This window comes from Thunnus albacares, chromosome 4, assembly GCF_914725855.1.
Source record: "Thunnus albacares chromosome 4, fThuAlb1.1, whole genome shotgun sequence".
Taxonomy (NCBI): Eukaryota; Metazoa; Chordata; class Actinopteri; order Scombriformes; family Scombridae; genus Thunnus; species Thunnus albacares.
In genome coordinates, this window is record NC_058109.1 from 25,895,469 (window position 1) to 25,920,362 (window position 24,894).

The window sequence follows — 24,894 nt, forward strand, 5'->3', positions numbered from 1 at the left end:
TGATTTGCAAATTGTTGTAAAATGTATAGACAGTGTTCTTTTTTAACCACGTTGTATCCTCATTTGATGGTGATCTACTTGGTGGCAAAGAATTCACCCCCATCCAGCTGTCTCTGACCCCTGACCCCTGATTGTCAGCCTGGACCTCAGCAGACTTTCAACCTGGCCCAGAGGACTTCAGCCAGAGTTGAGGTGACCATCAGCCACTAGTTCAGTCCCTTGCTTAGGGCCACAGTCACACCAGAAATGCAATCTTCTCCATAATTTAGTTACAATTAAAAGACACAATTAGAGGACAGGGTCACTCTGGCACACAATAGCCTTGAACAGCTCTGAGAAAGTTCATGCCTTCCTACCTGCTGTCCATTAAAATGAAATACACACACAATAGGCCTGTAGAAAACAGGCTTTTTTCTTAAATCCACCTCCTACCAACAGTGACCAAAAAAAAAACGTTTTTTTTTTTTTTATTTCATTCAAGTAAAAATATAACATTAAAAAGTCATACAGTGATAAACTCAACGGAATTCAACTGCATTTCAGCGACTAACCTATTTGGAAATGTGAGAACAGTCTAAGGTTTGTCAGTTGCCAGTTTTTAACCTGAACGCCTTTTAACTGCAAATCACCAAAACCATGCTTAGTGGGTCAGCCTGTAGGCCCATAATACTAACTATCTGAATCTTGCCAATTGTCAAACTTCATTTTGTCTCCAGGCTGATAGTAGGTCGCTCTTCTTTTCACCTGGAAAATTGTGTTATGTCGCGCAGTGTGATTAGATAGTGTTACTAACGTCGCCATGTAGATTGTAGTTTCCACTAAAGTTCCTTATTGATATTGTGGTCTGTAACTTTAGATAACTTATAACGTCCTTGTGTAATTAGTTCCGGTCGGAATGATACAATGTTACTAAACAAACTGGCTGGAGGATAGCGTCCGGTTACCATGGAGACGACTGAAACCTTTCGCAGAAGCATAAATTGCAAAGGTCGCGCGACCCTTTAATTTCTGTTGAGAGACACTTATCAAAAGTGTCGAGCGACCTACCATAAATAATAAGGCTAAATAATGACATGAGCTAAATAAGAACAATCTCTCTATTGAACAATTAGGAAACCCATCTGATAGGCCCTGCTCAACAAAATAACAAAAACTAGTGTAACAAACACATGGGGGGGGGGGGGGGGGGGGGGTTAATACACGCTCACGCTTTCTTTACCTGTTGCCATGGTGACACGTGACCTTATTCCCAAAACAATAAGTTCCTTCGCAGTTCCTTCATTCCCTTTGTGACGTGTTTCAGTTCTAAGATATTTGATAAGCCATTTTCAGTTAGACACAAGAAGTGCACATTGACAGGTGGTGCAATCACACCTTGAGTAGGCTAAGTCATTTTGGAGAGCAAATTAGGGAAACAGCATTTTGACCAACAAAATGGAATTCCATGAGAATACACCAGCTTCGGAGCTCACTGATGAGATGGACGTCCAGGAGCAAACCACCAGCAAGAGCTCTGAAGACATAGCTTTTTCCCCTAAAAAACATGAAAAGGAAACCCAGACCTTGGATGTGTGGCAAGAAATGGAAGATGCCAACAAAATCCTCCAGCAAGAAAAAAAGGCCTGGGAGGCAGAAAAGAAGGCTTTATATCAGGAGTTCATTACACTCACAAGGGACAAGGAAGCTCTACAGGAAGAGATGGACAGGACTATCAAAGTGGTGAAAATGCAATTTAAGGCCTTGGATGAAGAGAGGGAGATCTTGTACAAGGAGAATGTGATCCTGAAAAAACAGAGGCATGCTGAGGAGAATGAAAAAGAAGCCATGCAAGTCAACGAACCTCTTCAGGGAGAAATCCAGGAGGTTCAAGTGTTGTTCCAAAATGAAAAACAGCAGAGTGACATAAATGAGGCACGGGCCAGGGTTCATACAATGGAGGACACACTTAGAGATCAGCTGGAGGAGATGGAAGCAATTCACGGCTTCGACGAGGTGATTCTGGAGCAGCAAAAACAGGAGCTGGAAGCCCTCCATGAAAAGGTAAGGGAGCTTGAGGAGCTGCTGCAGTGGGAGAGGGACTTGACTATGGAGCAGGAGGAGCAAGACTTGAGGAGTGGACCAGACAGGCTGTCATTATGGTGGAGAATACTTAGGATCTTCATCCCAGGATGGAGGAGGCGCTATGAGAGTGCAGAGACAGTGAGGATCGATGATCTTGAGGAGCAAGCCAGACTGGAGTCCCAGAGGAGGCTATCCACCCAGAGGTTTGTTACTTTCTGCAGGTCGTTGCTCAGGAGGAGGAGGGACGTAGAAGGTGAGAGTGGGAGTTGGGGTAGGGATGTGGGGGCTGCAGGTCAGTCCCAGAGGAATGAGTAATGTTTGTAAACAGGGGGGTTGGGGCTACATACATACTGTACATACATATATACATACACATACACATACACATACACATACACATACACATACATACATACATACATACATACATACATACATACATCCTGTACATTCATACTGCACATACATACTGTACATACACATATACATACTGTACATACACATATACATACTGTAGACACATGAATACATTCAGACTGTACATACTGTAGATACATGCATACATTCATACTGTACATAGTGTACATACATGCATACATTCATACTGTACATACACACTGTACATAGTGTACATACATGCATAAATTCATACTGTACATACTGTAAATACTATGGATACATGCATATATTCATACTGTACATACATACTGTATATACTGTGGATACATGCATACATTCATACTGTATATACATACTGTACATAGTGTACATACAAGCATAAATTCATACTGTACATACTGTACATACATGCATACATTCATACTGTACATACATACTGTATATACTGTACATACATGCATACATTCATACTGTACATACACACTGTACATGGTGTACATACATGCATAAATTCATACTGTACATATTATGGATACATGCATACATACATACTGTACATAGTGTACATACAAGCATAAATTCATACTGTACATACTATGGATACATGCATACATTGATACTGTACATACATACTGTATATACTGTGGATACATGCATACATTCATACTGTACATACATACTGTATATACTGTACATACATGCATACATTCATATTGTACATACATACTGTATATACTGTATATACACACTGTTCATAGTGTACATACATGCATAAATTCATACTGTACATACTGTATATACATGCATACATTCATACTGTACATACATACTGTACATAGTGTACATACAAGCATAAATTCATACTGTACATACTGTACATACTATGGATACATGCATACATTCATACTGTATATACATACTGTATATACTGTGGATACATGCATACATTCATACTGTACATACATACTGTACATAGTGTACATGCATGCATAAATTCATATTGTACATACATACTGTATATACTGTGGATACATGCATACATTCATACTGTACATACATACTGTACATAATGTACATACATGCATAAATTCATATTGTACATACTGTATATACGTGCATACATTTATACTGTACATAGTGTACATACAATCATAAATTCATACTGTACATACATACTGTATATACTGTGGATACATGCATACATTCATACTGTACATACATACTGTACATAGTGTACATGCATGCATAAATTCATATTGTACATACATACTGTATATACTGTGGATACATGCATACATTCATACTGTACATACATACTGTACATAATGTACATACATGCATAAATTCATATTGTACATACTGTATATACGTGCATACATTTATACTGTATGTAGTGTACATACAAGCATAAATTCATACTGTACATACATACTGTATATACTGTGGATACATGCATACATTCATACTGTACATACATACTGTACATAGTGTATATGCATGCATAAATTCACACTGTACATACATACTGTATATACTGTATATACATGCATACATTCATACAGTACATACATACTGTATATACTGTACATACACACTGTACATAGTGTACATACATGCATAAATTCATACTGTACATACTGTATATACATGCATACATTCATACTGTACATACATACTGTACATAGTGTACATACAAGCATAAATTCATACTGTACATACTGTACATACTATGTACACAGTACTATGTACACATACATTCATACTGTATATACATACTGTATATACTGTGGATACATGCATACATTCATACTGTACATACATACTGTACATAGTGTACATGCATGCATAAATTCATATTGCACATACATACTGTATATACTGTGGATACATGCATACATTCATACTGTACATACATACTGTACATAATGTACATACATGCATAAATTCATATTGTACATACTGTATATACGTGCATACATTTATACTGAACATAGTGTACATACAAGCATAAATTCATACTGTACATACATACTGTATATACTGTGGATACATGCATACATTCATACTGTACATACATACTGTACATAGTGTATATGCATGCATAAATTCACACTGTACATACATACTGTATATACTGTATATACAAGCATACATTCATACTGTACATACATGCATAAATTCATACTGTACATACTGTATATACATGCATACATTCATACTGTACATACATACTGTACATAGTGTACATACAAGCATAAATTCATACTGTACATACTGTATATACTATGGATACATGCATACATTCATACTGTATATACATACTGTATATACTGTGGATACATGCATACATTCATACTGTACATACATACTGTACATAGTGTACATACATGCATAAATTCATACTGTACATACTGTATATACATGTATACATTTATACTGTACATAGTGTACATACAAGTATAAATTCATACTGTACATACATACTGTATATACTGTATATACATGCATACATTTATACTGTACATACATACTGTATATACTGTACATACACACTGTACATAGTGTACATACATGCATAAATTCATACTGTACATACTGTATATACATGCATACATTCATACTGTACATACATACTGTACATAGTGTACATAAAAGCATAAATTCATACTGTATATACTGTACATACATGCATACATTCATACTGTACATACACACTGTACATAGTGTACATGCATGCATAAATTCATATTGTACATACATACTGTATATACTGTGGATACATGCATACATTCATACTGTACATACATACTGTACATAATGTAAATACATGCATAAATTCATATTGTACATACTGTATATACGTGCATACATTTATACTGTACGTAGTGTACATACAAGCATAAATTCATACTGTACATACATACTGTATATACTGTGGATACATGCATACATTCATACTGTACATACACACTGTACATGGTGTACATACATGCATACATTCATACTGTACATACATACTGTACATACTGAAGATACATGCATACATTCATACTGTATAGTCTGTACATACATGCATACATTCTGTACATACATAATGTACATACTGAAGATACATGCATACATTCATATTGTACATACACATATACATACTGTGGATACTTTACATACATTCATACTGCACATACATCCTGTACATACACATATACATACTGTACATATATGCATACATTCATACTGCACACACATACATACATGCTGTACATACATTCATACTGCACATACATACTGTTCATACATGCATACATACATACATACATACATACATACATACATACATACATACATACATACATGCATAGATTCATGCTGCACATACATACATACATGCATACTGTTCATACATTCATACTGTTCATACATACATACATACATATGTATTACCAGATGGTAATAGGAGCCACGGATAAGGCTGGAATTTCAAAATAAATTCATTTCAGGTTTCTGCATTTTCAGCAATGCTTTGCAGTTTATTCTTCTTCTGTGTGTTTTTCGGTCGACTACTACTTCTGCATACTTATAGCTACAGAAACCACTCAAATGTTAAACTTGGTCTTTAAGGATATTTATGCTTCTACCTTCTACCTTTTATAATTTTTAAAATATTAAGCTTTTTTTCAACAATTTATTATAACAGCGAAAAACTTTTTTAGCAATGCATTTCAGCTCATAGCTTCTTAGATAATGCAGTTCAGCTTCCAATTCTAGCAATTCATTTCACATTTCTGCATTTTCAGCAATGCTTTGCAACTCTCAGCTCTTTAGGCCAATGCCTTTTCTGTTCCAAAGTGTGATAATAATACAAAGCAGTTCTTAATTTCTTCAGGCAATTTATTTCAACTTCCAGCTTTGATAGTATTAAAGTTTAACTTCCAGCTTTTCTAGCAATGTATTTCAACTCTTAGCCTCTGTAGTTAATGCAGTTCAGCTTCCAATTCTGCCAGTTTTGCATTTCAGCTTCCAGGTTTTTCAGAAGTGCAATGCAATGCACTTGAGCTCTCAGCTTTTTCAAGCAAAATTCATTTCAGATTTCTACATTTTCAACAATGCTTTGCGATTTATTTCAGCTGTCGGCATTCACATGCATTTTGAATTGAATGCACTTTCAATTAATTAATTGATTAACTGAATGGTTGTGCTTTTTCATGTTGTTCTAATGTTTCCTGAAATGTTTTTTCTTTTTAAAATGCTTTTATGTTTTTTTTGTGTTTTGTGAAGTTTTGTCTTTGCACTATATTGAAGTGTTCCTAATATATATGTTATAATAATATAACAGTCCCCCATATGAGTGCTATTTCCTGTGTCAGTTGTGTTTGACCTAATTGAAGACAAGACCAGGTGTATATATAGTATCAGTCAAAGGTTTAGACATACCTACTCATTTCTGGGTTTTTCTTTATTTTTTTCTATTTTCTACATTGTAGAACAATACTGAAGACATCAACACTATGAAATAATACATATGGAATTATGTAGTGAACAAACCAAAATATCTATCATATTTTAGATTATTCAAAGTAGCCACCTATTGCTTTCATGAAGTTTTGTACACTCTTGGCAATATCTCAACCAGCTTCATGAGGTCGTTACCTGGAATGGTTTTCCAACAGTCTTGAAGGAGTTCCCACATATGCTGAGCAACTGTTGGCTGCTTTTCCTTCACTCTGCAGTCCAACTCATCCCAGACCATCTCAGCTGGGTTAAGGTCAGGTGATTGTGGAGGCCAGGTCATCTGATGCAGCACTCCATCACTCTGCTTCTTGGTCAAATAGAGCCTGGAGGTGTGTTTTGGGTCATTGTCCTGTTGAAAAACAAACAATGGTCCCACTAAGCACAAACCAGATTGGATGGCGTGTTGCTACAGAATATAGTGGCAGCCATGCTGGTTAAGTGTACCTTGAATTCTGAATAAGTCGCCCACAGTCACCAGCAAAGCCCCCTCACACCATCACACCTCCTTCTCCATGCTTCATGGTGGGAAGCACACATGCAGAAACCATCCGTTCACCTTCTCTGCGTCTCACAAAGACACAATGGTTGGAAATCAAAAATCTCAAATCTGGACTCATCAGACCAAAGTACAGATTTTCACTGGTCTAATGTCCGTTTCCTTGTGTTTCTTGGTCCAAGCAATTCTCTTCTTCTTATTGGTCCCCCTCAGTAGTCGTTTCTTTGTAGCACTTCAACCATGAAGGCCTGATTCATGCAGCCTCCTCTGAACAGTTGATGTTGAGATGTGTCTGCTACTTGAACTCTGGGAAGCACTGACGGGGTCTCCACTCTGAGATGCCGTTGATTGGCAATTTCCGAGGCTGGTAACTATAATGAACTTATCCTCTGCAGTAGAGGTAACTCTCGGTCTTCCTTTCTCATGAGAGCCAGTTCCATCATAGTGTTTGATGGTTTTTGCCACCACTCTTGAAGAAACTTTCAAAGTTCTTGAAATTTTCCGGGTTGACTGACCTTCATGTCTTAAAATAATGATGGACTGTCGTTTCTCTTTACTTAGTTGAGCGGTTCTTGCCATAATATGGATTATTGCAGTAGTTGAATAGGGCTATTTGCTGTACCACTACCTTGGCACATCACAACTGATGGTCTCAAACACATTAGGAAGCCAAGAAATTTCACCATTTAACTTTTGATAAGGCACAGCTGGTTGAGATATTGTCAATAGTGTGTGAAGCTGTCATCAAGGCAAACAGTGGCTACTTTGAGGAATCTAAAATATGAAAGATATTTTGGTTTGTTTAATAATTTTTTGTTTACTACGTAATTACATATGTGTTTCATAGTTTTGATGTCTTCAGTATTGTTCTACAATGTAGAAAATAGTAAAAAATAAGATAAAATAAAGAAAAACCCTTGAATGAGAAGGTGTGTCCAAACTTTTGACTCATACTGTTTGTTCTGTGGGTTTCAAGACAGTCTGCTCAGAACATATCAGAACTCCAACCAGTGTTAAATTGGCTGTAAAATGAAATACAGTACAAATACACAAACTTCTTTAATAGTTCATAGTTTAGATCACTTTGAAATAACAAAATCTTACATTGTCTTCATCTCAGTGGCCTTCATCGGAGTGCACATTCAAAAAAGAAAAAATTAAATAGAACACAGTGGAGTAAAATAGAGCAGTAGGAATTAGAATTGAATTGTACTCACGTACACACATACACACACACACACACACACACACACACACACACACACAGACACCTTACCCATCGGCACTCGCTGACACACTCAGCACAAATCGACAGTTCTCACAGAAGATTCATCCATCATTTCTCGATGGCGGATATAGACTAAATGCCACTTGAGCTGTATTTAATCTCTATATAAAACTCTCTGAGAAAGTGTTAATTGCACCCTCAGCACATTGTAAAATGCCTCTTGTGACAAATAATTGGTTTAATATTCCTGCAGGGATTTACAATGTGCAGAGCACTACAGTGATATTATTGTGACCTTATCATGGCCTAACAGCTTTTTAATGCATTACCTCACAATTAGATTTCTGTTAAAGCTATCATTTCTAGCTTGCTGCATGATAATTTACCAGGCTGCTGTCTAAGAATTACTCGATAATTCTGATTTATTTGGCCAGTTACATTTGATTGTGGTTGTTGGGTGAGCATTCAGCTCCATTTGATTTATTTATTTTTTTCTTGAATGGCCACTAGAGGGTAGTCATGTACTTTCACTAAGACAAGTTGTCCCACCACTTATGCATGGCTTGGTTTTTACCCCCATTTAGTTCCAGCATTATCTTATTTCTTGTGCATTTCAGTTATGTTTCTTTGAAAATGTTTTTGGGTCAACTGCTGCAAAAAAGTAAACACTGCAACTAGAATTCCAACATATTTATGATTATTAGATAAATGTTAATCTTCTAATAACCCTGGCATTTTTACAGCAAGTAAGCATAGATATAAACACATACTCTTTTAGAATGTTTATGTTTGAAGCTCAGTCGTCACATTATGAAAGATAGACACTTACTGTAGAAAAGATCAATCGATGAAAATATCTTTCTTCTGAGTAAAATATTGTCCTATACTGCCAATTCAAAGAGGATTCAAAGAGGATTTTGTCCCATATTGGACAGGTAGGTCATCATCCTCTACAAAGATTAATCCCAAAATACAAGTTGTGTTAGAACTGCTACCTTCATCATATTGTCATGTCTTTAGACCAAAATGGCAGCAGAATTTCTAGAGGAGCAATACAACGACATACAGGAGGAAAATGATCAATATAAGCAGCTCATCAGTCAGGAGAAAGAGAATTTGGTCTCTCTGGATAAGGAGGTAAAATACCAAACACACATGTACTGTAGCCTTCTTTGAAAGTTAGACCACCTTAAGGTTTTGGCTTAAAATCAAAGGGGTATATAATGTGTGTCACTTCTAGGCTTATAAGTGTTATTATTATTATTGCATTTCTTGTTATTTTTAACACTTTTATTGTTGAGATATGTTATGATATTATACAATATATTAGTGGTACAAGTCAGTATATATATTCTGTGTAGCAGTAGTGTGATCAGTGATTGCAGAAGCAGTAGCAGTAGTAATATATAAGGTAAACTATTGTGATAGCTATGTGATCAGATATTATGAATTTTGGCATTCAACCATATAATCTTATGTTATTCACTAATTTAACATTAACAGGGTGGCATACAGTGCAGTTTGTAAGTATTTGGAATTTGTATTGTTTTGGCTGTATTCAAACCCATTGAAGTTGGAATTAAACAATGACAATTAATTTGATTTAAAAAAAATTCAAGGTCTACCTTCAATTCAAGGTCTAATAACTATAGGATTTCTGGAGCTTTCAGCCATATTTCATAGTTAGCAAATGGATTTTGCACTGTGGCAAAAACTGAATACCAAGTTGTTATCATGTGGCCTCAGTATGAAACTTTGGCAACTTGCTAGTAGCGGGACCTTGAAATAAATTAATTTTGTCAAAGTAGGCCTACTGTTTCCAAGGCCAAGAATGAACTAAAAAATGAATGAATTAGCTCAAATCACAGAAAACTTTCAGCTTTAGTTTGAGGGTGTTTTTTTTAAATTGATGGTTTAAGGATAGAGGGGGAGGAAAATGTGTCATTTGTGATTTTGAGATATATAAATGAAGCTGACTTGACTTGGCTCATAAACAGAGTAGGAATAGTGGTCCCATCATTGTAGTGATGCACTGTGTAGTGCTGGAGAGGACCATGTATAAAAAAAAGTTTCTACATAGTTGAAGCAAAATGGATGTGAACACCTTAAAACGTATATTTTAAGTTCATTGTGTTGGAGTACTGAACAAATATATGTGTCTCTGTCTACATGGTTACAGACTGCACTAAATATATTGTGTCTTGCTCCTGCGTCTCACCAGCTAACTGCAGCAGAGACCAGGATTCAGGAAAAGTTGGCAGTCCCAGGTGGCATCCTCAAAGAAGAGGGGAAACCCCGCCGCCACAGCAAACAAATCCGCATCTTAGAAAACAAACTAAACCAGGTATTATGAAACCACATAATCTCGACTTGTCCTAAACCATAACCTTGTCACACACCTTGATGCTACAATTCCAGCATCATTCCTACTTATCAGCACCTTAAAGGAATAGTTTGACATTTACGCTTGTTCGCTTTCTTGCTAAGAGTTAGATGAGAAGATTGATACCACTCACACATTTGTATATTTGAGGTAAAGCTATGGTTAGTTTAGCTTAGCACAAAGACTGAAAGCACAGGGCTTGACAAGACTGCAGGCTGTCACTGCACACAGCCAACACATAGTCCAGTGGCAGCCTGTAAAACCACATCTTGCTGTTTTTACACTTTGGTTAAACAGACGTGGTATAATAGTTTGAGTTTTAAAAGTGCTGGTAGGTTGACCTTTTTAAGCCTTTGCACAGAACCAGACTGGCTGTTATCCCTCCCACTCTTTGTGCTAGGTTAAGCATCTCCTGGCTGTTTTTTACGATTGGTTACATGCATAGTTCAATACTGAGTATGCATCGTCAAAACTCTTCACACAGTCAACACAACAGCAACAATTATGGACCAAACTGTGATGACACTTGTGTTGCTTACACACAAAAAGCGTTCAGTGACTACAGCCTTCAAATTTCCTGAATACTTTGTGCACTCAAACACAAACAACCAACAAAACTCTGTGGATCTGCAGCCCATTTTGCAAATGTTTACATAATCACTTCAAATCTCTTGGGTTTATGTTCAAAAACTAACATGACTTCATATAGACAGTTATCTGCCAAATTATAACCACATTGAAATACATCTATATTCCCCCAACTCCTCAGCAAAAAACAAGAAAAAAAGAATAAAGCCCATTGAGGCCTTTCCTGCAGCATTTCTATGATTCATTCCTGTAGAATACACTGCAGTACGTTCTATACAGATGGTACAGGTATTCTGTAATAAAAAGTTTGTTCATACAATGTACACATTGTGTGAACAAATGTGTACACACACACACACACACACACACACACACACACACAAAACCTAGAGATCACAAAATGATTTAACTTCAAAGACTGCCATAATAAGTCCATCATATGTCGCCTGTTGTTAGTGTTTTTTATCTCAGTGTGTTCTGATGGACACATAAGTTGTTGTCATCTGAAATCCAGTGTTAGTGTTTACTGGAAGTATTTGCTTTTGTGTGTTAAATGAATGGTTGTTGACTATGTAAACTTTTGAAGATGTGGACACAGTATTGAAGTACATGCATGTAACCAATGGTAAAAAACTGTAAACAGTGGTATCAATCTTTGTATCAAACTCTCAGCAAAGTGAGTAAATGCATTTACCAAAATATCAATCAATTTCAATAACTCATTTAAATGCTCAGACATTAAGTCTTAATGCCTAAACAGGTTTGAGGTGATGCTAAATTCTGTAGTAAATTTTACCTGAAATCTATGAACTCCAATTCTTCACTGGTCTTCTATAGGACACTGTTAAGTTTGATGAGATGCTATGCAGCAACATGGATTACCATAAAGAAATAGCTCACCTGCTGCAGCAGAAGGGCACAGTGTGCAATATCGAAGAGAAATTTAACAGACAGTTGGCCACGCAGCAAGGCATCATGGACAAACTAGGGGAGAAGTCCACCCTCGCTTTCAATCAGAGGTTAGTTTGTATGCGTGTGGAAAACTTTAACTGGTGTATTGGAAGGGTTGAGACATGATATTTTGTGTGTGTGTGTGCATGCTACAGGTCAGAGGCACAGACTCGAATGAAGGAATTAGAGGTGAGGGATGGAATTGAGGCAGACACCAAAAGAAAGATGCAGCAGAAGATTCTCAACGTCCACAACACCAAACTGCGCAGTTTCATGGAGAAGAAGTCCCAAGAAATTATTCCTTTGAAAGAGGAGGAAGACTCCAAGACGAGAAGTATAATATTCCACAAGGATCCAGTATAATCACTCCACATAGGAAAATAGCATCTTAATCTTCATCGTTACACTGAGCAATCATACATAATTTAATGTTTTTTTTGAGATATAAACTCATTAGTTTTATTCCATTGGTACAGAGAAACAGCAGCAATATCAGAGTGGAGTTAAGAGGCTGGAGATGTACATGCAGGGACACAGTACGCTGGTGGAGGTCACTGGTGAAAAGGAGCTGTGTCAGATAGGCCAGTCATTTATTCAGAACGAACAGAAGAATTTTGCTCTTATCAACTATATCAACGAGCTGCACAACAGAAAGAACATGATGAAGATCTGCACAGGCACGAAGAAGGCATGTACACATCTTGTGAAGCGTCTGGTTGCACAGAAATACACATATGTACGTTTTATTTATGTGCATGTGTTTGTGTCCGTCAGAGCGACATTATGTTCCTTGAACAAGAAAAGAACACACACGATGAGCAGAATGAGGGCCAGTTCAAGGATTTAGAGGTGAGCCTCACTCTCTGAGCTATACACACACACACACACACACACACACACATACATACGTAATATATGGACCATTTCATAGCTTCAGACATTACTATTTTAAATGGGTCCAGGTTTATTTCCTGTTGCAATGTTTGCTGATGTCTGGAGCCTACTATAATTGTCATAACATATAATTATTTTGTAATGTCAGGTTGCTGGCAAGAGGTGAACTTGGACTCAAGGTGTTTCTTAGCAACGCAAGTCCAGTAAAATGGTCTAAACTTAAATGTTTTCAGGTACAAAGCTTGTACAGATGTATAGGAATAATATAACAGCTCTGTTTGAGCTTGATTCAAATCTAACATCATCCACTCCTGTTTGGTAAGAGAAAGAGGAGATTAGAGAATTTTCTCACTGACTCATGTAAATATATAAAAATCGTCAAATATAAAGAGGTTTCTACTTTCCAAATTTTTTGGATGCAATGATATGTGGTCTATTAGTTTGGCTGTCGGCAAGCCCCAGAGTTCAATTAGTATATTGTTGCCATGTATCCGGATATATGATGTCTTCTTTCATTCTTAAAGAATATAATTTTAATGTTTAATTTATTTCTTTTACAAAGCAGAGCATGGTTCACTCCCATCCTATGAGCTCATACAACTAAATACAGTGCACTGTCAGTCCCCTGATAACTCCTGTCTAAAAGAGGTCAAAGGGTGGTCAGACACTAATGAATGGAGCAACAGGACATTACAAAGTTACTGTATATACTTGACATGCTAAGTTTGTTCATTTTCCCTTAAAGTTACTGTTGTACAAAACAACCGGCAATTGTGACCAATGTTACAGTCAAGTGCTCCTTGTTTGGTTTTGTCAGCATGGATTTAGAAGACCACAATGGAAATAAGCCTTTCAGGCTTTTTTATGACTTAATCCTTGATGATTGTGACTATTTTAAATCTGTCTGTTTTGGATCATCAAATAAATAAATAAATGCATTCATTGTTCCCCATTGTGTGGTATCATTACAAGACAAAAGAAATGGGCTCTCGTTAAGACGTGTTGCCTGTTTAAAATGCTGTATATCCCAGTGTCTGTAATGTCTCTTTGTTCTAGATATATCTTTATACTTCATGTACAGATAAAATGACATTGGCTCTTAAAAATCAGATAAAGCTGCATTATCTTTCTCTTCCTGTCTCTTTCTGGGCTGTAGTCTGAGTTAGAGAAGTACAGCTGCCTGGCTGACTCTCTGGAGAATCAGTGCGCTCTGGTTCAAGAGGCTCTGGACCAGCTAAAGACTGCCATCACTGGCCTTGTCAGCGAGATAATGCCAACAGCCGTCATTGTCACTTTTGACAACATCGCACACTTCACTAGTAGGTGGAATTGATAACTTTTAATGTCTTACCTGGCACTGAAAATACATTTTCACATTTGGGAGGCATAGATTGATTTTTAATTACATAAAAAACATGCCATTGCTGTATATGTGTTTTCACCTGATTAAAACAAATCAAGTTTTAAGTGAAAAATGTCTGATTTAAGCTGTCAGCCTAGTACAAACCCTGCGTCCTCCCCAAGTCTGTGAAACTGCTCATTCCTGTTCCTGTTACTTTCTCTCAACTTCAGGTATCCTTGCACAGAGTATTAGTGACCTGATGATCCAGGCCAACACTGAGGAAGATGAGCAGACAGGGTTGCCTCCTCAAAACCTGCTGCTGGCCAATTTTGACTTGCTACCAGGTATGAAACACCTACTCTTTAAGTCCTGCAGGGAAACTGTGAGATAAGACTTCAGAAAGACTGAAGAATTGTAATACTCCTCTTGATCAAATCTAATAATATATTGAGTTTTTAAAGCATAAACTGTACACTGTATGTGTATGTTACAGAGGGTGAGGAAGTTGTGGACACCGAGCGCGGCAGGTCTCCTGCGCTCTCGCTCAAGTCTGCCCGATCAGACTGAGAATGGTGCAGTCAAACAGTCTCTTACACACTTGTGATGGCAATAAACACATTTCAGCATAATTTGCCGGTTATTTACTGTATGTAGAACACAGTTTGTTGAATAGGGTTTTTATATTTATGAAACAAAAATCTATTTTAATTGTATAAGTCATACCGAGACAGTCTGTTGCATCTGACATATGAGAACATAAATATTAAAGCTGCATTAACTAATTTTTTGGCCACTAGGGGGCAGAGGAGCTGAAAACACAACATCTGGCATATCATCTCCTTATTAGGTCTTTATGGTGCACATGTCAGCAAACAGTTGCCAATTTACACATCCAGCAGACACCAAGCAATATTAGGATTCATGTGGAGTCATGTTTCTGGCCACCTGGTTCTCCTTTGTTTTGATCATCTAACATCTCCTGAGGAAAGTATCTGGCTCTTAAGCTGGCAATTGCTCCACTGTGTTTACCAGCTACTTGCTAACTTTGTGAGCAGTTTGGTGCTGGGCAGGGAATGCATAGTAGGTTAGCAGAGCTGTGTCACCGAAAACAGCTGCCTGCTGCGTGTGGAGCAAGCAGCAACTACCATGGCCTGAGGCTGAAGCCAATGCAGAAGTACCTTAAAGTGTAACACCACCGATGGCCACTAGATGCTGGCTGCAAAAAATCTATGGCTCCAATAGACTCCCATTCAAAAAGCGTCAACTTCTTTCTAGAAATACTAAGTCACTCAATTTTTTCAGCAAGCCATTATGGTCTAAATCACTAAATCCGAACACTCTTATAAATGTGCTGGTGGTCATTTTGGAAATTATTGCTCAGTTAATAAGATTCGAAGCCTTATAATAGCTTTGATGTCTGCTGTGTGGGTGTTGATTGACAGTTGTGATTGACAACTCGCTTCCTTGCTGCTCTCCCTGGCTCCTGGACTCAGACTATTGTTGTAATATTTCATGAAGTTTAATGTTACTTGATTATGATAGCTGCCCTGATAACACAGTTTAGCTGAAGTAGCTAATGTTAGACCAGGTGTGCACGGTAAGCCATTGTTCCTTTTGATCCGAGGTAGCATGGCATGTTTCCAGAGTGTGAAAGGCAACACCCTGCACTCCTTATTTGGAAGGTCCTGGCTCTAAATGGAAAAAATGGCCCAGACCATAAGCAGCAACTCTGGGCTTCAAACTGGCTCCAATCTTTATATACAATCTACGGTGTTGAGTCACAGAACCAAAACAATAAGCTAAAGCGCTTTCGTAGAGCTGAAGGGTACTGCAGAGTTGGGTGATAATTCTTTATGGGTTTGTCAGTACAAATGACCTCTTTGATCCGATTAATATAAAAAAGTATTGATTGGTGGAGCTTCAAGAGAATGGATTTTCATCTGTGCCAGCAGGTACAACTGAGCTTAAAGGGACAATGTGCTATTTTTTTCCAGTGCTCAAGTTCCTCTCCCTCAATGGCCACAGTCTGTTCTCAGAGTGGACGCATGATGTGAGCTCAAATGTCCGAGTTGATCCCAGCACATTATCCTTCACCACTCCCTACATTTCTCCTCCACTCTCCAGAAGACTTTAGTCCGGGGTTGATAAGCCAGCTCCCCCCTGCCCTGCGCACCCCAGCTGGAACAACCAGGGATTTTCACCCCCCACCACCAAGGTCTGGCAAGTGGGGCGGGTACTGTATAAGGTTGGTGTGGATCACTTGGTGCCCGCTGCCCAGCTCCACAGTATAACATTACCCTCCTCGCATCCTCACAGCACTAAAATAACAACAGGGCTTTGTCTCACTAAAGCCCTCTGTTTCGGTAGCCAAACATTTTTCTGTGTGCACACAATACACGTGTGTCCCTCTCTGTGCATGTGTGTGCCTCTGTCTATTTGAGCGCATACACAAACAATGCCACACGCATGTTTCAGATTAATCTCTATGGGATTTCAGAGGACCACCAACGACACATCCACTATTCTCAAGTACACACATTCACTACCTAACATGGAATTAAAAGAGTAGCTAATATAGCCATGCGTTCAAGCAGTAATCCTCTGATCCCATAAACGCCAGGACCACTCACAAGAGTATAAGCTCTTCTGCAGAGTCTATATTGGGTCTGTTGGGGTTTTTTTTGCCTCATCATCTTGCTGGAGACTCTTAATTGCTTCAACATCAGAATGAGAAATCAGGCTGGTAACTATCTTTGAAATCTTTTATTAGACGAACATGGACAGACCTATCAAATGGACATTTTCTATGAAAAAAAGGCAAAGTGTTTTTTAAGTCTGTACAAAACCACCAAGAAAAGAATCAAATTAGTCTCAGGTGAATGTGGAAACATACTGGAAGCAAGACAGCTCACTATGTTGCTGCTATCATCTGTCCATTTTTCGGGGCCTGGAAGAGAAATGTATGTCTTGATCCTCTTTTGCTCTTGAGTGAGCACTGTACAGAAACAATGCTGCCAACATAAAAGCTGCATAAATAAACAACAGTCCATATATCACCTCCAGTGGCAGGGGGGCAGTTTCGAGTCATGTACGGGTGAGAGACGGACTTTCTACTTGACAGACACATTGACAAAACAGTTCACTCCTGGTCCTTTTCCTCTCCGTGGGTAATGATGTGAACCAGGTTCTTGTAGTCCAGGTTCCCTGCCACATCTGGGGGGAAGGCGGTGAACATCTGCTCCATCTAACCAACAAAAAGCAGATATCACATTTATCAGCTCTTGTGCCCCTCGCAAAAAAACAAAAACAAACCACATCTCTGTGTGGATGAATAGGTGTGATGATGATTCACTGTGGGTTTTTTTGTTTGTTTTTGTGAAAATGTGGTCTGATGTGGATGTAGATGATCGTCATGATGACGTGCTTTTCAGACTCAGACTCACCCACACACACGCAAAGCAATCTGCTATAATAATGATAATTAGTGTAGAAGGACTGCAGTGTACCTCTTCAGGGGAGAATCGGTCTGCTTGTGTTGTCAGCATCTGTGTCACACTGGAGAGGAAAGAGAATACATTTGATGAGATGGCGAGACCTGTGTTCACACTAGGAGGAAATGTAAAGGTCACAACGCTCTTCACTCATTGTGGATTTCACTGAAAGCCTACATAACACTCCCTCAGATGAATGTTGCATAGAACCGGCGTGGTGTGTGGAGTGCAGTGTGTCAGGCCACTTACTAGTCCTTCCTCAGCACACCTTTCCCCTCAGGGTCAAAGACTTTAAATGCATTGAGGATGGTCTCTTCTGGATCGGCACCTGGATACATAAAAAAAAAAGCCATTACACTCCTTGCAACATATTTATTTATACTTAAATGACTGCTTTTATGATGAAATATTAATCTTTAGCCTGTGTGATCTTACCTTTCAGCTTCTCACCAAACATGGTGAGGAAGACGGTAAAGTTGATTGGACCAGGAGCCTCTTTGAGCATCTCATCAATCTCTTCCTGTTTTACATTCAGGCGTCCTGTGGCACCAAACATTTAACATTAACATACAATATAAACAGATTCAGTCAAAAATCTGGAAGTTAAATGTTAACAACTGTTGATCTAGGATCTGTTTTGCATTTTAGCTCATCATTGGTCCTAAAATACTGCAGTGTTCTATCTGCTACCACACAGAAGGCAAGATGCTAATTGACATGTAGCATGGTTTTAAGACTTTTATATATACAAGGTGATGACAACACACCTAGAGCAGCAAAAGTGTCTCTCAGGTCGTTCTTGTCAATGAAGCCGTCTCTGTTCTGGTCCATGATAGTGAAGGCCTGAGGTCAGCGCACAAGAGAAAGTGAAACAGATGCAAATGAGTCTCTCTGCCTTGAGAAGCGACACTTGCAAATAGATTTCTTCCACATGCATTCAGCCCACAGAAGAAAACCCAGCCTCTGTCATAATTCTCTTTAATATTTCTGCGTTCCATCTTTATAGATGAACACTGTTAAGTATTTATAACTTGCGAGTCCCCTGGGGTTTAGACCGGCATCCAGGGCATGCCCAGCAGTTTATCTGCAGCCTAATCACTGATGACACAGTCTGGATGTCTGGACACCACTGACCCTCATACCAACATACCACAAGCCTCACTGCTGCCGAGCAGCAAGAAAACAGACAGGTGGACATACTACAACCATGAACAATGGAAATGGAAAAGACAGATGAGGACAAAGAGGGAAGAAGAAATAGAGACTTCAATGTGTGTAGCTGTATGTTTTTAAGACAGTAACACTTGTATCATAATACAGTGAGATAATATTCATATATTTCCACAAACCTCACGTCTCCCTCAGTCAATTCTAATCTACAAATTGGTTCGGCAGCTCTCACCTCTTTGAATTCCTGGATCTGGGCCTGCTCAAACATGGAGAACACATTGGAGTTGGCTCCTTCTGCTGACCTCTTCTTGGCTTTCTTGGGGGCCTTTGACACAAAAAAAGGGGTGAATTAAAGAGATGAAACAAACACTTCCAGCTACTTAATAGAAAGTTACAGGACAAGTGAAGACATTGATAAATTGGCATTATGATAGAAAATGTTCAGAAAAAGGTGTAAATTGCTTTTGAACAATAACACAAACATTACACTAAATCATAATATATATGTAGAACATCAGAAATAGCAACATTTCCAGCTACCTTTCCTTGAAAACTCCTTTAAAACATTTTTTTTCATTTATGGTTGCATTTAAGGTAGCTTGTACATTGCTATGCATTCAATGTCAGGTGAGAAGTTGTTAAAAATGAAACTTTTGCAATGGAAAGTTATTTTCCATCCAAAGATGGTGTCATGTTTACTTGGTATCATTGTAATAAACCTGTGAACCTGAGAAAAATCTCTGAAAATGAATTTCTTTATATATTGACTGACTTTCAGAATCTAAACTTTTAAATGATATACAGACAGACAGGAGAACATAATCATTTCACTTAGCAGTCTGTAAAGAGGCAGCATCCTTGAAAAAAAAAAAAAAAAAAATCAGACTTACCATGGCTGAGCAGCTGGGAGGTCAGACCAACAATGATGCCAGTGAACAATGGGGAGATTGTGGGTGGCCTTTTGTAGCCCCAACCCTCAGCTCTACTGGATGATATTTATAAACTATGTCCTCTTTAGGAAGTGACAGGTAAATGATGCTTTGACACACGCTTCATACAGCACATACACTGTATTGTGTGCTCGCAAAAAGTGCGTGCACACCCACAAAGACACACACACCCCCTCTTTAGTAACCACTCACCCCTTGTTGTCATGACTGACATTGGACACAGAGAGCAGAATAACTGGTTTAAAATATCAAGAGCAGACTGAAGGTTAAAGCACTTAATCACTTCAAGCACCCCGATGTTCTCAGACTGTTGTCTTGACTGTCTACACTATAGACAGCAACATTATGAAGTAAATGAAAGTGATGTTTTAAAATCCAGACAAAAAGCAACAAGTATGAGATGTCCTGGATGGGTGGTGTGCAGTATAATTCCTTTTAGTGTAAATGATGAGAAAAATGGAAAAGAAGCCAGACTACCACCACAGTTGGGATAAAGCCACAAAAAGAGCTTACTGAGGCACCATAAGGCAGTTTTCTTCCAGGTGACCAAGTTATTTGACCTCTGAACTACTCCTGAGAGTTGGTCACCGCATACTGTTTGAACACTATCTGAAATCTTTAAAACAGATCATTACGATCATTCACAGTGGGCTTTGAACTGAGTGATCCAGTCCCATCTTTAAACAATGTTAAATTCAAAGTCTAAGGCAATGTTAAGGCTAGGTGGATGCTGAATATTAAGAATTTTTGGGACAATTTAACACTGTACTTTGTATTAATTACTAACTTTCACCAACCTTACACATTTCAACCTGTGCACACAATTGCCTCTTGTATTTATTTGATACAAGTTGTGATGAGATGGTGTGGAAGTCACCAGCTCATTACATATAATTTATAGGCCTGTCAGGACTGTGTTGCCACCAACCTTAGTGACATTTCTCACATGGTTCTTCACATGTTTGGCGCTGGCCTACCTTTTCCTGACAATGCCCTGCTACAGCCCGGCACACGGCCACACCATTACATTCTGTAAAGGTAAATGCACTCGTTGACATTCATGCCAATGAAATATTTGACTAGAAACTTTCTCACCACCACTGTCATCTTCTCTGACTGGAGCCAAAAGCAGCCATGGACCAAGATTTAGCAGCAGGATGTGAAACTAAAACTGTTTATAGAACAGCCCCTCTGTCCATAAAACACATCAACATGGGAAGAAATTAGATCCTTTCAAGTCATAAAAAGAAAAAGTAGATTACATAGAGGAAACAGGCCAAGGAAGGAGTAGCACCTTGGGTGTGCAAAGGTGCTACTCCTTTGGTCTACGATCTACTTTGTACTGGGGTGTTAGCACTAAACAGCTTGTGAAACTAAGCTCAGTGATGTCAACAACAGTAGGTGCGACATACTCAAGTTTGACACTGCTAGAACACATCCTTACAATGTAATGTCTGTCTGCACCATTAACAGCTCCTCCAGTATCACTTGAGGCTCCCAGGTCAAGAAAAGTGAGAGTCTGTGAGAATGAGCTGAATGGGTTGGGGTGAAGAGGTGAGGCCACACTTGTGCAATCTATATAAAGGGAGGCGCTGAAAGCCTCCCTGCTCTTGCTTCACTCACTGTCAAAAAAAATGCCGTTGATGACCTAACAGCATATGTCACTGGTGTCATCTCACAGCATGGTGCGGACGAGGAGGTCAGAATTAGCTAAGTTATTGTTAGCCTACGGGGCAGTCGCTATTGTTGAAAACTTGTCTCCTTCAGCTCCTCGGTTTCTGATCCGAGCAGCCGCTGCAGCTACTGTGACTGGAATGACAGGCCTTTGTTGCACAGGCTAAGCGCTGGGATATACACCTATAAATAGACTAACCTCCTCTAACACAATGGACATGGACAAATGGTCACTTCACTGGCAGTCTCAAATGTGAGTGGTGATTAGAAAGCACAAGATAGTAAGGAAAAAAGGCATAACATAAGGGAGGCAAGTTAGAAGTGAAAGACAATGGTTATAATATTTAATATTCTGTGACAAAATCTCTACAGGGAACGCTAATAAAACATTTGTTAGCAGACATCAATATCATATCCAGCGTTACAGCATTATGATTCAAGATCATGTGAAAAGAAATACAAATTAAAAAGAATATAAAAATAAAACAAAACAGGATGGCTAACCCTTTTTGTATCGAGTTCTATAGAGAGCAGTAGAAAACTTGTGCAATCTGTAGCATTGGGGTGCTTTGTTGAACGTTTGTGACCAATGAATCAGTTCTATCATCTTGGCTTAAATACATTCAGGAAGATTTTATGTCTAAAACGAACCAATCATAGCTTCAGAAAGTTAAAGAAATATCTTCCTATTGAGCGCCCTGTAGTTAACTGACACACTGGGCAAGTTAAAGTACAGCATCTAATCTGTGCATATTCTAAACATAACTAAAAAACACAATAATATTCCCTTTTCCAGAGATCAAATTATGATATACAGAAGTGAAATAAGATTTGTCCAAGTGTTAACACCTTGACAATAAGAGCCAAAAATACATTTGGATGTATTTCAGTGTTGGACTGAATGTTTAGCTTACTAAAAGAATAAAAAGTAGAGATTTAGTCATCATAATCATGTGAATTTACTGTGCAAATATGAATAATTAAAAAGGAAGGAGATGTTATTTACGTGCTTCATTGTTAAATTATGGAATAAAAATATAACCCAAATGAGGCAGAAGCAGAAGACAACACTCCGTTTCATTTCAGATATACATATCCATGCCATTTACGAATCAGGAAAAAAAAAAGACAAAGATTATTTTCATCTTCACCTTGAACAGTTTGGGTTATATACAATATAAGGGACATTGTACAAAAAGAAATGCTCAAGTACTATGTTGTAAGCTTCAAACATGATCTTTTTTTTCCCCCTCCTCTCATATAATTCAGGACTGAGGTTTGCCTTTGACAGATGGAAGTGCATACACAAGTTGGATCCAGATACAATCACTCACTTGATAGAGGACATTTGGACATATTAAAAGAATACTTATTGGACATTCAAGAGGACAAGTAGCTAATCACTTTTTTTTCTTTAACAAAAATAGACATGGCTTATCCAGCCTTGAAATTCCTTCTCAATATATATAAAATTATGTCTTGTCTATTTACAGTCAAATAGCGTTCTGAAGGATTAGAAAGATCCTGCTCCATTGCTGCTGGGGATTGTGGGTAGTGCAGTTTTAGTGTCAACCTATCCAAGGGTGGACAATCATCTGGTTTGTGGTTTTACAGGGCAAGGAGGCATTATTTATTTAAATTTTGAATGTGTTTGTGCTCCAGCCTGTCACTGTTACAAAGTCTCAACAGAAGACTGAGATTAGCAGAATGATTGTAATTAGCTGATAATGATTGTGTGCTGACATGTCAGCGCAGGGCTGGAGCCAGAAATGCTATGAGATGTACAGTACTCCTGCCCTGTTCTGGAGCTACTGTGGACAGAGCAGAGCGTGGAAAGGAGCCAGTATTTATAGGATAACTACTTTGAGTGAACTGCCATTTTCACTAGTGACTGATTTTGTAAATATTTAGGCATTGACTTGTGAGATAAAGTTGCTACGGCTGTGCTTATCTATCGTAATCACTACTGTCTGGAGTAAACTGAAGCTAGCAAAACCCACCGAGTCAGGTCTGAAGTTTAGAACTTGTATCCTATTTTTTTGGGAATCAAATACAGAACAGCTACTCAAATACATTGCAAAAAACCCTGCTCAAAAAGTTGTTAATATGGCATTTTGTTGACCTTTATTGACTCGGGTCAGTTCATGGAGAAAAATAACCTGATTCTAATGACATCTATTTATTTCTCTCGTTCTCTCTCTCCTCTGGCGGCTACAGTTGTTTTCCTCTGTGGGTTTGTCTGCTTAGATGTCAGGCAAAACAGATGTGTGGCAGTGTTTCATCATGAGTTGGTGACATTCTCACTGGTTCTCTTGCTCCCTCATTTCCCTTTCCAAAGATATATTTCTCTGTTCATGCCAGGTATGTGGCTCTGCTGTCTCTCAAACAGATGATTGGTCCCATACCTGTAGAGTAAAGTCAAGAAAATACAGCCAGTTTAATACATAAAGGCAAAAGAAAACAGTTGTTATAATAATTAGAAATATACAAGAATATGACTAAAGTAAACTATATAAAGGAATAGTTTGATATTTTGGGAAATACATTTATTTGCTTTCAGAAGATTGATATCACTCTCTTGTCAGTACATTAATATGAAGCTACTGCCATTAGACAGTTACCTTAGCTTAGCATAAAGACTCGAAACAAGGGGTAACAGCTAGCCTGGCTCTTTCCAAAGGTAAAAAAAGCACCTACCAGCACCTCTAAAGCGCATTACTCATTATGTTAAATCTCGTTTTTTATAAAAAAAAAAAAC

At 38.2% G+C, this 24,894-nt stretch overlaps 4 protein-coding genes across 7 annotated transcripts in view; 2 read left to right on the forward strand and 2 right to left on the reverse strand.

Moving 5' to 3' along the window:
• Positions 1 to 1,267: 1,267 nt before the first annotated feature.
• On the forward strand, positions 1,268 to 2,452 carry LOC122981293 (golgin subfamily A member 6-like protein 22). The gene has a single exon (XM_044349952.1). The coding sequence runs from the start codon at positions 1,435 to 1,437 to the stop codon at positions 2,374 to 2,376; it is 942 nt and encodes a 313-aa protein (XP_044205887.1). The 5' UTR covers positions 1,268 to 1,434; the 3' UTR covers positions 2,377 to 2,452.
• A 5,949-nt stretch (positions 2,453 to 8,401) lies between these two features.
• LOC122980991 (coiled-coil domain-containing protein 63-like) lies at positions 8,402 to 15,496 on the forward strand. The gene is made up of 10 exons (XM_044349469.1): positions 8,402 to 9,628; positions 9,714 to 9,830; positions 10,915 to 11,037; positions 12,502 to 12,683; positions 12,771 to 12,949; positions 13,092 to 13,303; positions 13,390 to 13,464; positions 14,666 to 14,828; positions 15,082 to 15,195; positions 15,345 to 15,496. Exons 2-10 carry the CDS (start codon positions 9,720 to 9,722, stop codon positions 15,416 to 15,418), a joined length of 1,233 nt encoding a protein of 410 aa, XP_044205404.1. The 5' UTR covers positions 8,402 to 9,628; positions 9,714 to 9,719; the 3' UTR covers positions 15,419 to 15,496.
• A 2,103-nt stretch (positions 15,497 to 17,599) lies between these two features.
• myl2a (myosin, light chain 2a, regulatory, cardiac, slow) lies at positions 17,600 to 21,387 on the reverse strand. Its single transcript, XM_044348360.1, has 7 exons — positions 20,403 to 21,387; positions 19,745 to 19,837; positions 19,110 to 19,185; positions 18,778 to 18,882; positions 18,592 to 18,670; positions 18,358 to 18,406; positions 17,600 to 18,095 (listed from the first exon to the last, which is right to left on the reverse strand). Exons 1-7 carry the CDS (start codon positions 20,403 to 20,405, stop codon positions 17,991 to 17,993), a joined length of 510 nt encoding a protein of 169 aa, XP_044204295.1. The 5' UTR covers positions 20,406 to 21,387; the 3' UTR covers positions 17,600 to 17,990.
• Positions 21,388 to 22,458: 1,071 nt separating this feature from the next.
• cita (citron rho-interacting serine/threonine kinase a) overlaps positions 22,459 to 24,894 on the reverse strand; it is a 40,760-nt gene continuing 38,324 nt past the window's right edge. For all 4 annotated transcript variants that reach the window (XM_044348354.1, XM_044348351.1, XM_044348356.1 and 1 more), the window contains exon 48: positions 22,459 to 24,541. In XM_044348354.1, the coding sequence (XP_044204289.1) occupies positions 24,518 to 24,541 (24 nt within the window). In that variant the 3' untranslated portion in view covers positions 22,459 to 24,517. The remainder of the gene's footprint in view (positions 24,542 to 24,894) is intronic.

What these genes read in the sequence shown, in the direction of transcription:
- LOC122980991 (XM_044349469.1), top strand. Translation starts at nt 9,720, where the DNA reads ATGGCAGCAGAATTTCTAGAGGAGCAATACAACGACATACAGGAGGAA. An exon ending in ACCCTCGCTTTCAATCAGAG is followed by an intron (nt 12,684 to 12,770) that starts GTTAGTTTGTAT and finishes TGCATGCTACAG; the next exon opens with GTCAGAGGCACAGACTCGAA. An exon ending in CAATTTTGACTTGCTACCAG is followed by an intron (nt 15,196 to 15,344) that starts GTATGAAACACC and finishes TGTATGTTACAG; the next exon opens with AGGGTGAGGAAGTTGTGGAC.
- myl2a (XM_044348360.1), bottom strand. An exon ending in AGATCCAGGAATTCAAAGAG is followed by an intron (nt 19,186 to 19,744) that starts GTGAGAGCTGCC and finishes CGCTGACCTCAG; the next exon opens with GCCTTCACTATCATGGACCA. An exon ending in ACCGATTCTCCCCTGAAGAG is followed by an intron (nt 18,096 to 18,357) that starts GTACACTGCAGT and finishes TTTGTTGGTTAG; the next exon opens with ATGGAGCAGATGTTCACCGC.
- LOC122981293 (XM_044349952.1), top strand. Translation starts at nt 1,435, where the DNA reads ATGGAATTCCATGAGAATACACCAGCTTCGGAGCTCACTGATGAGATG.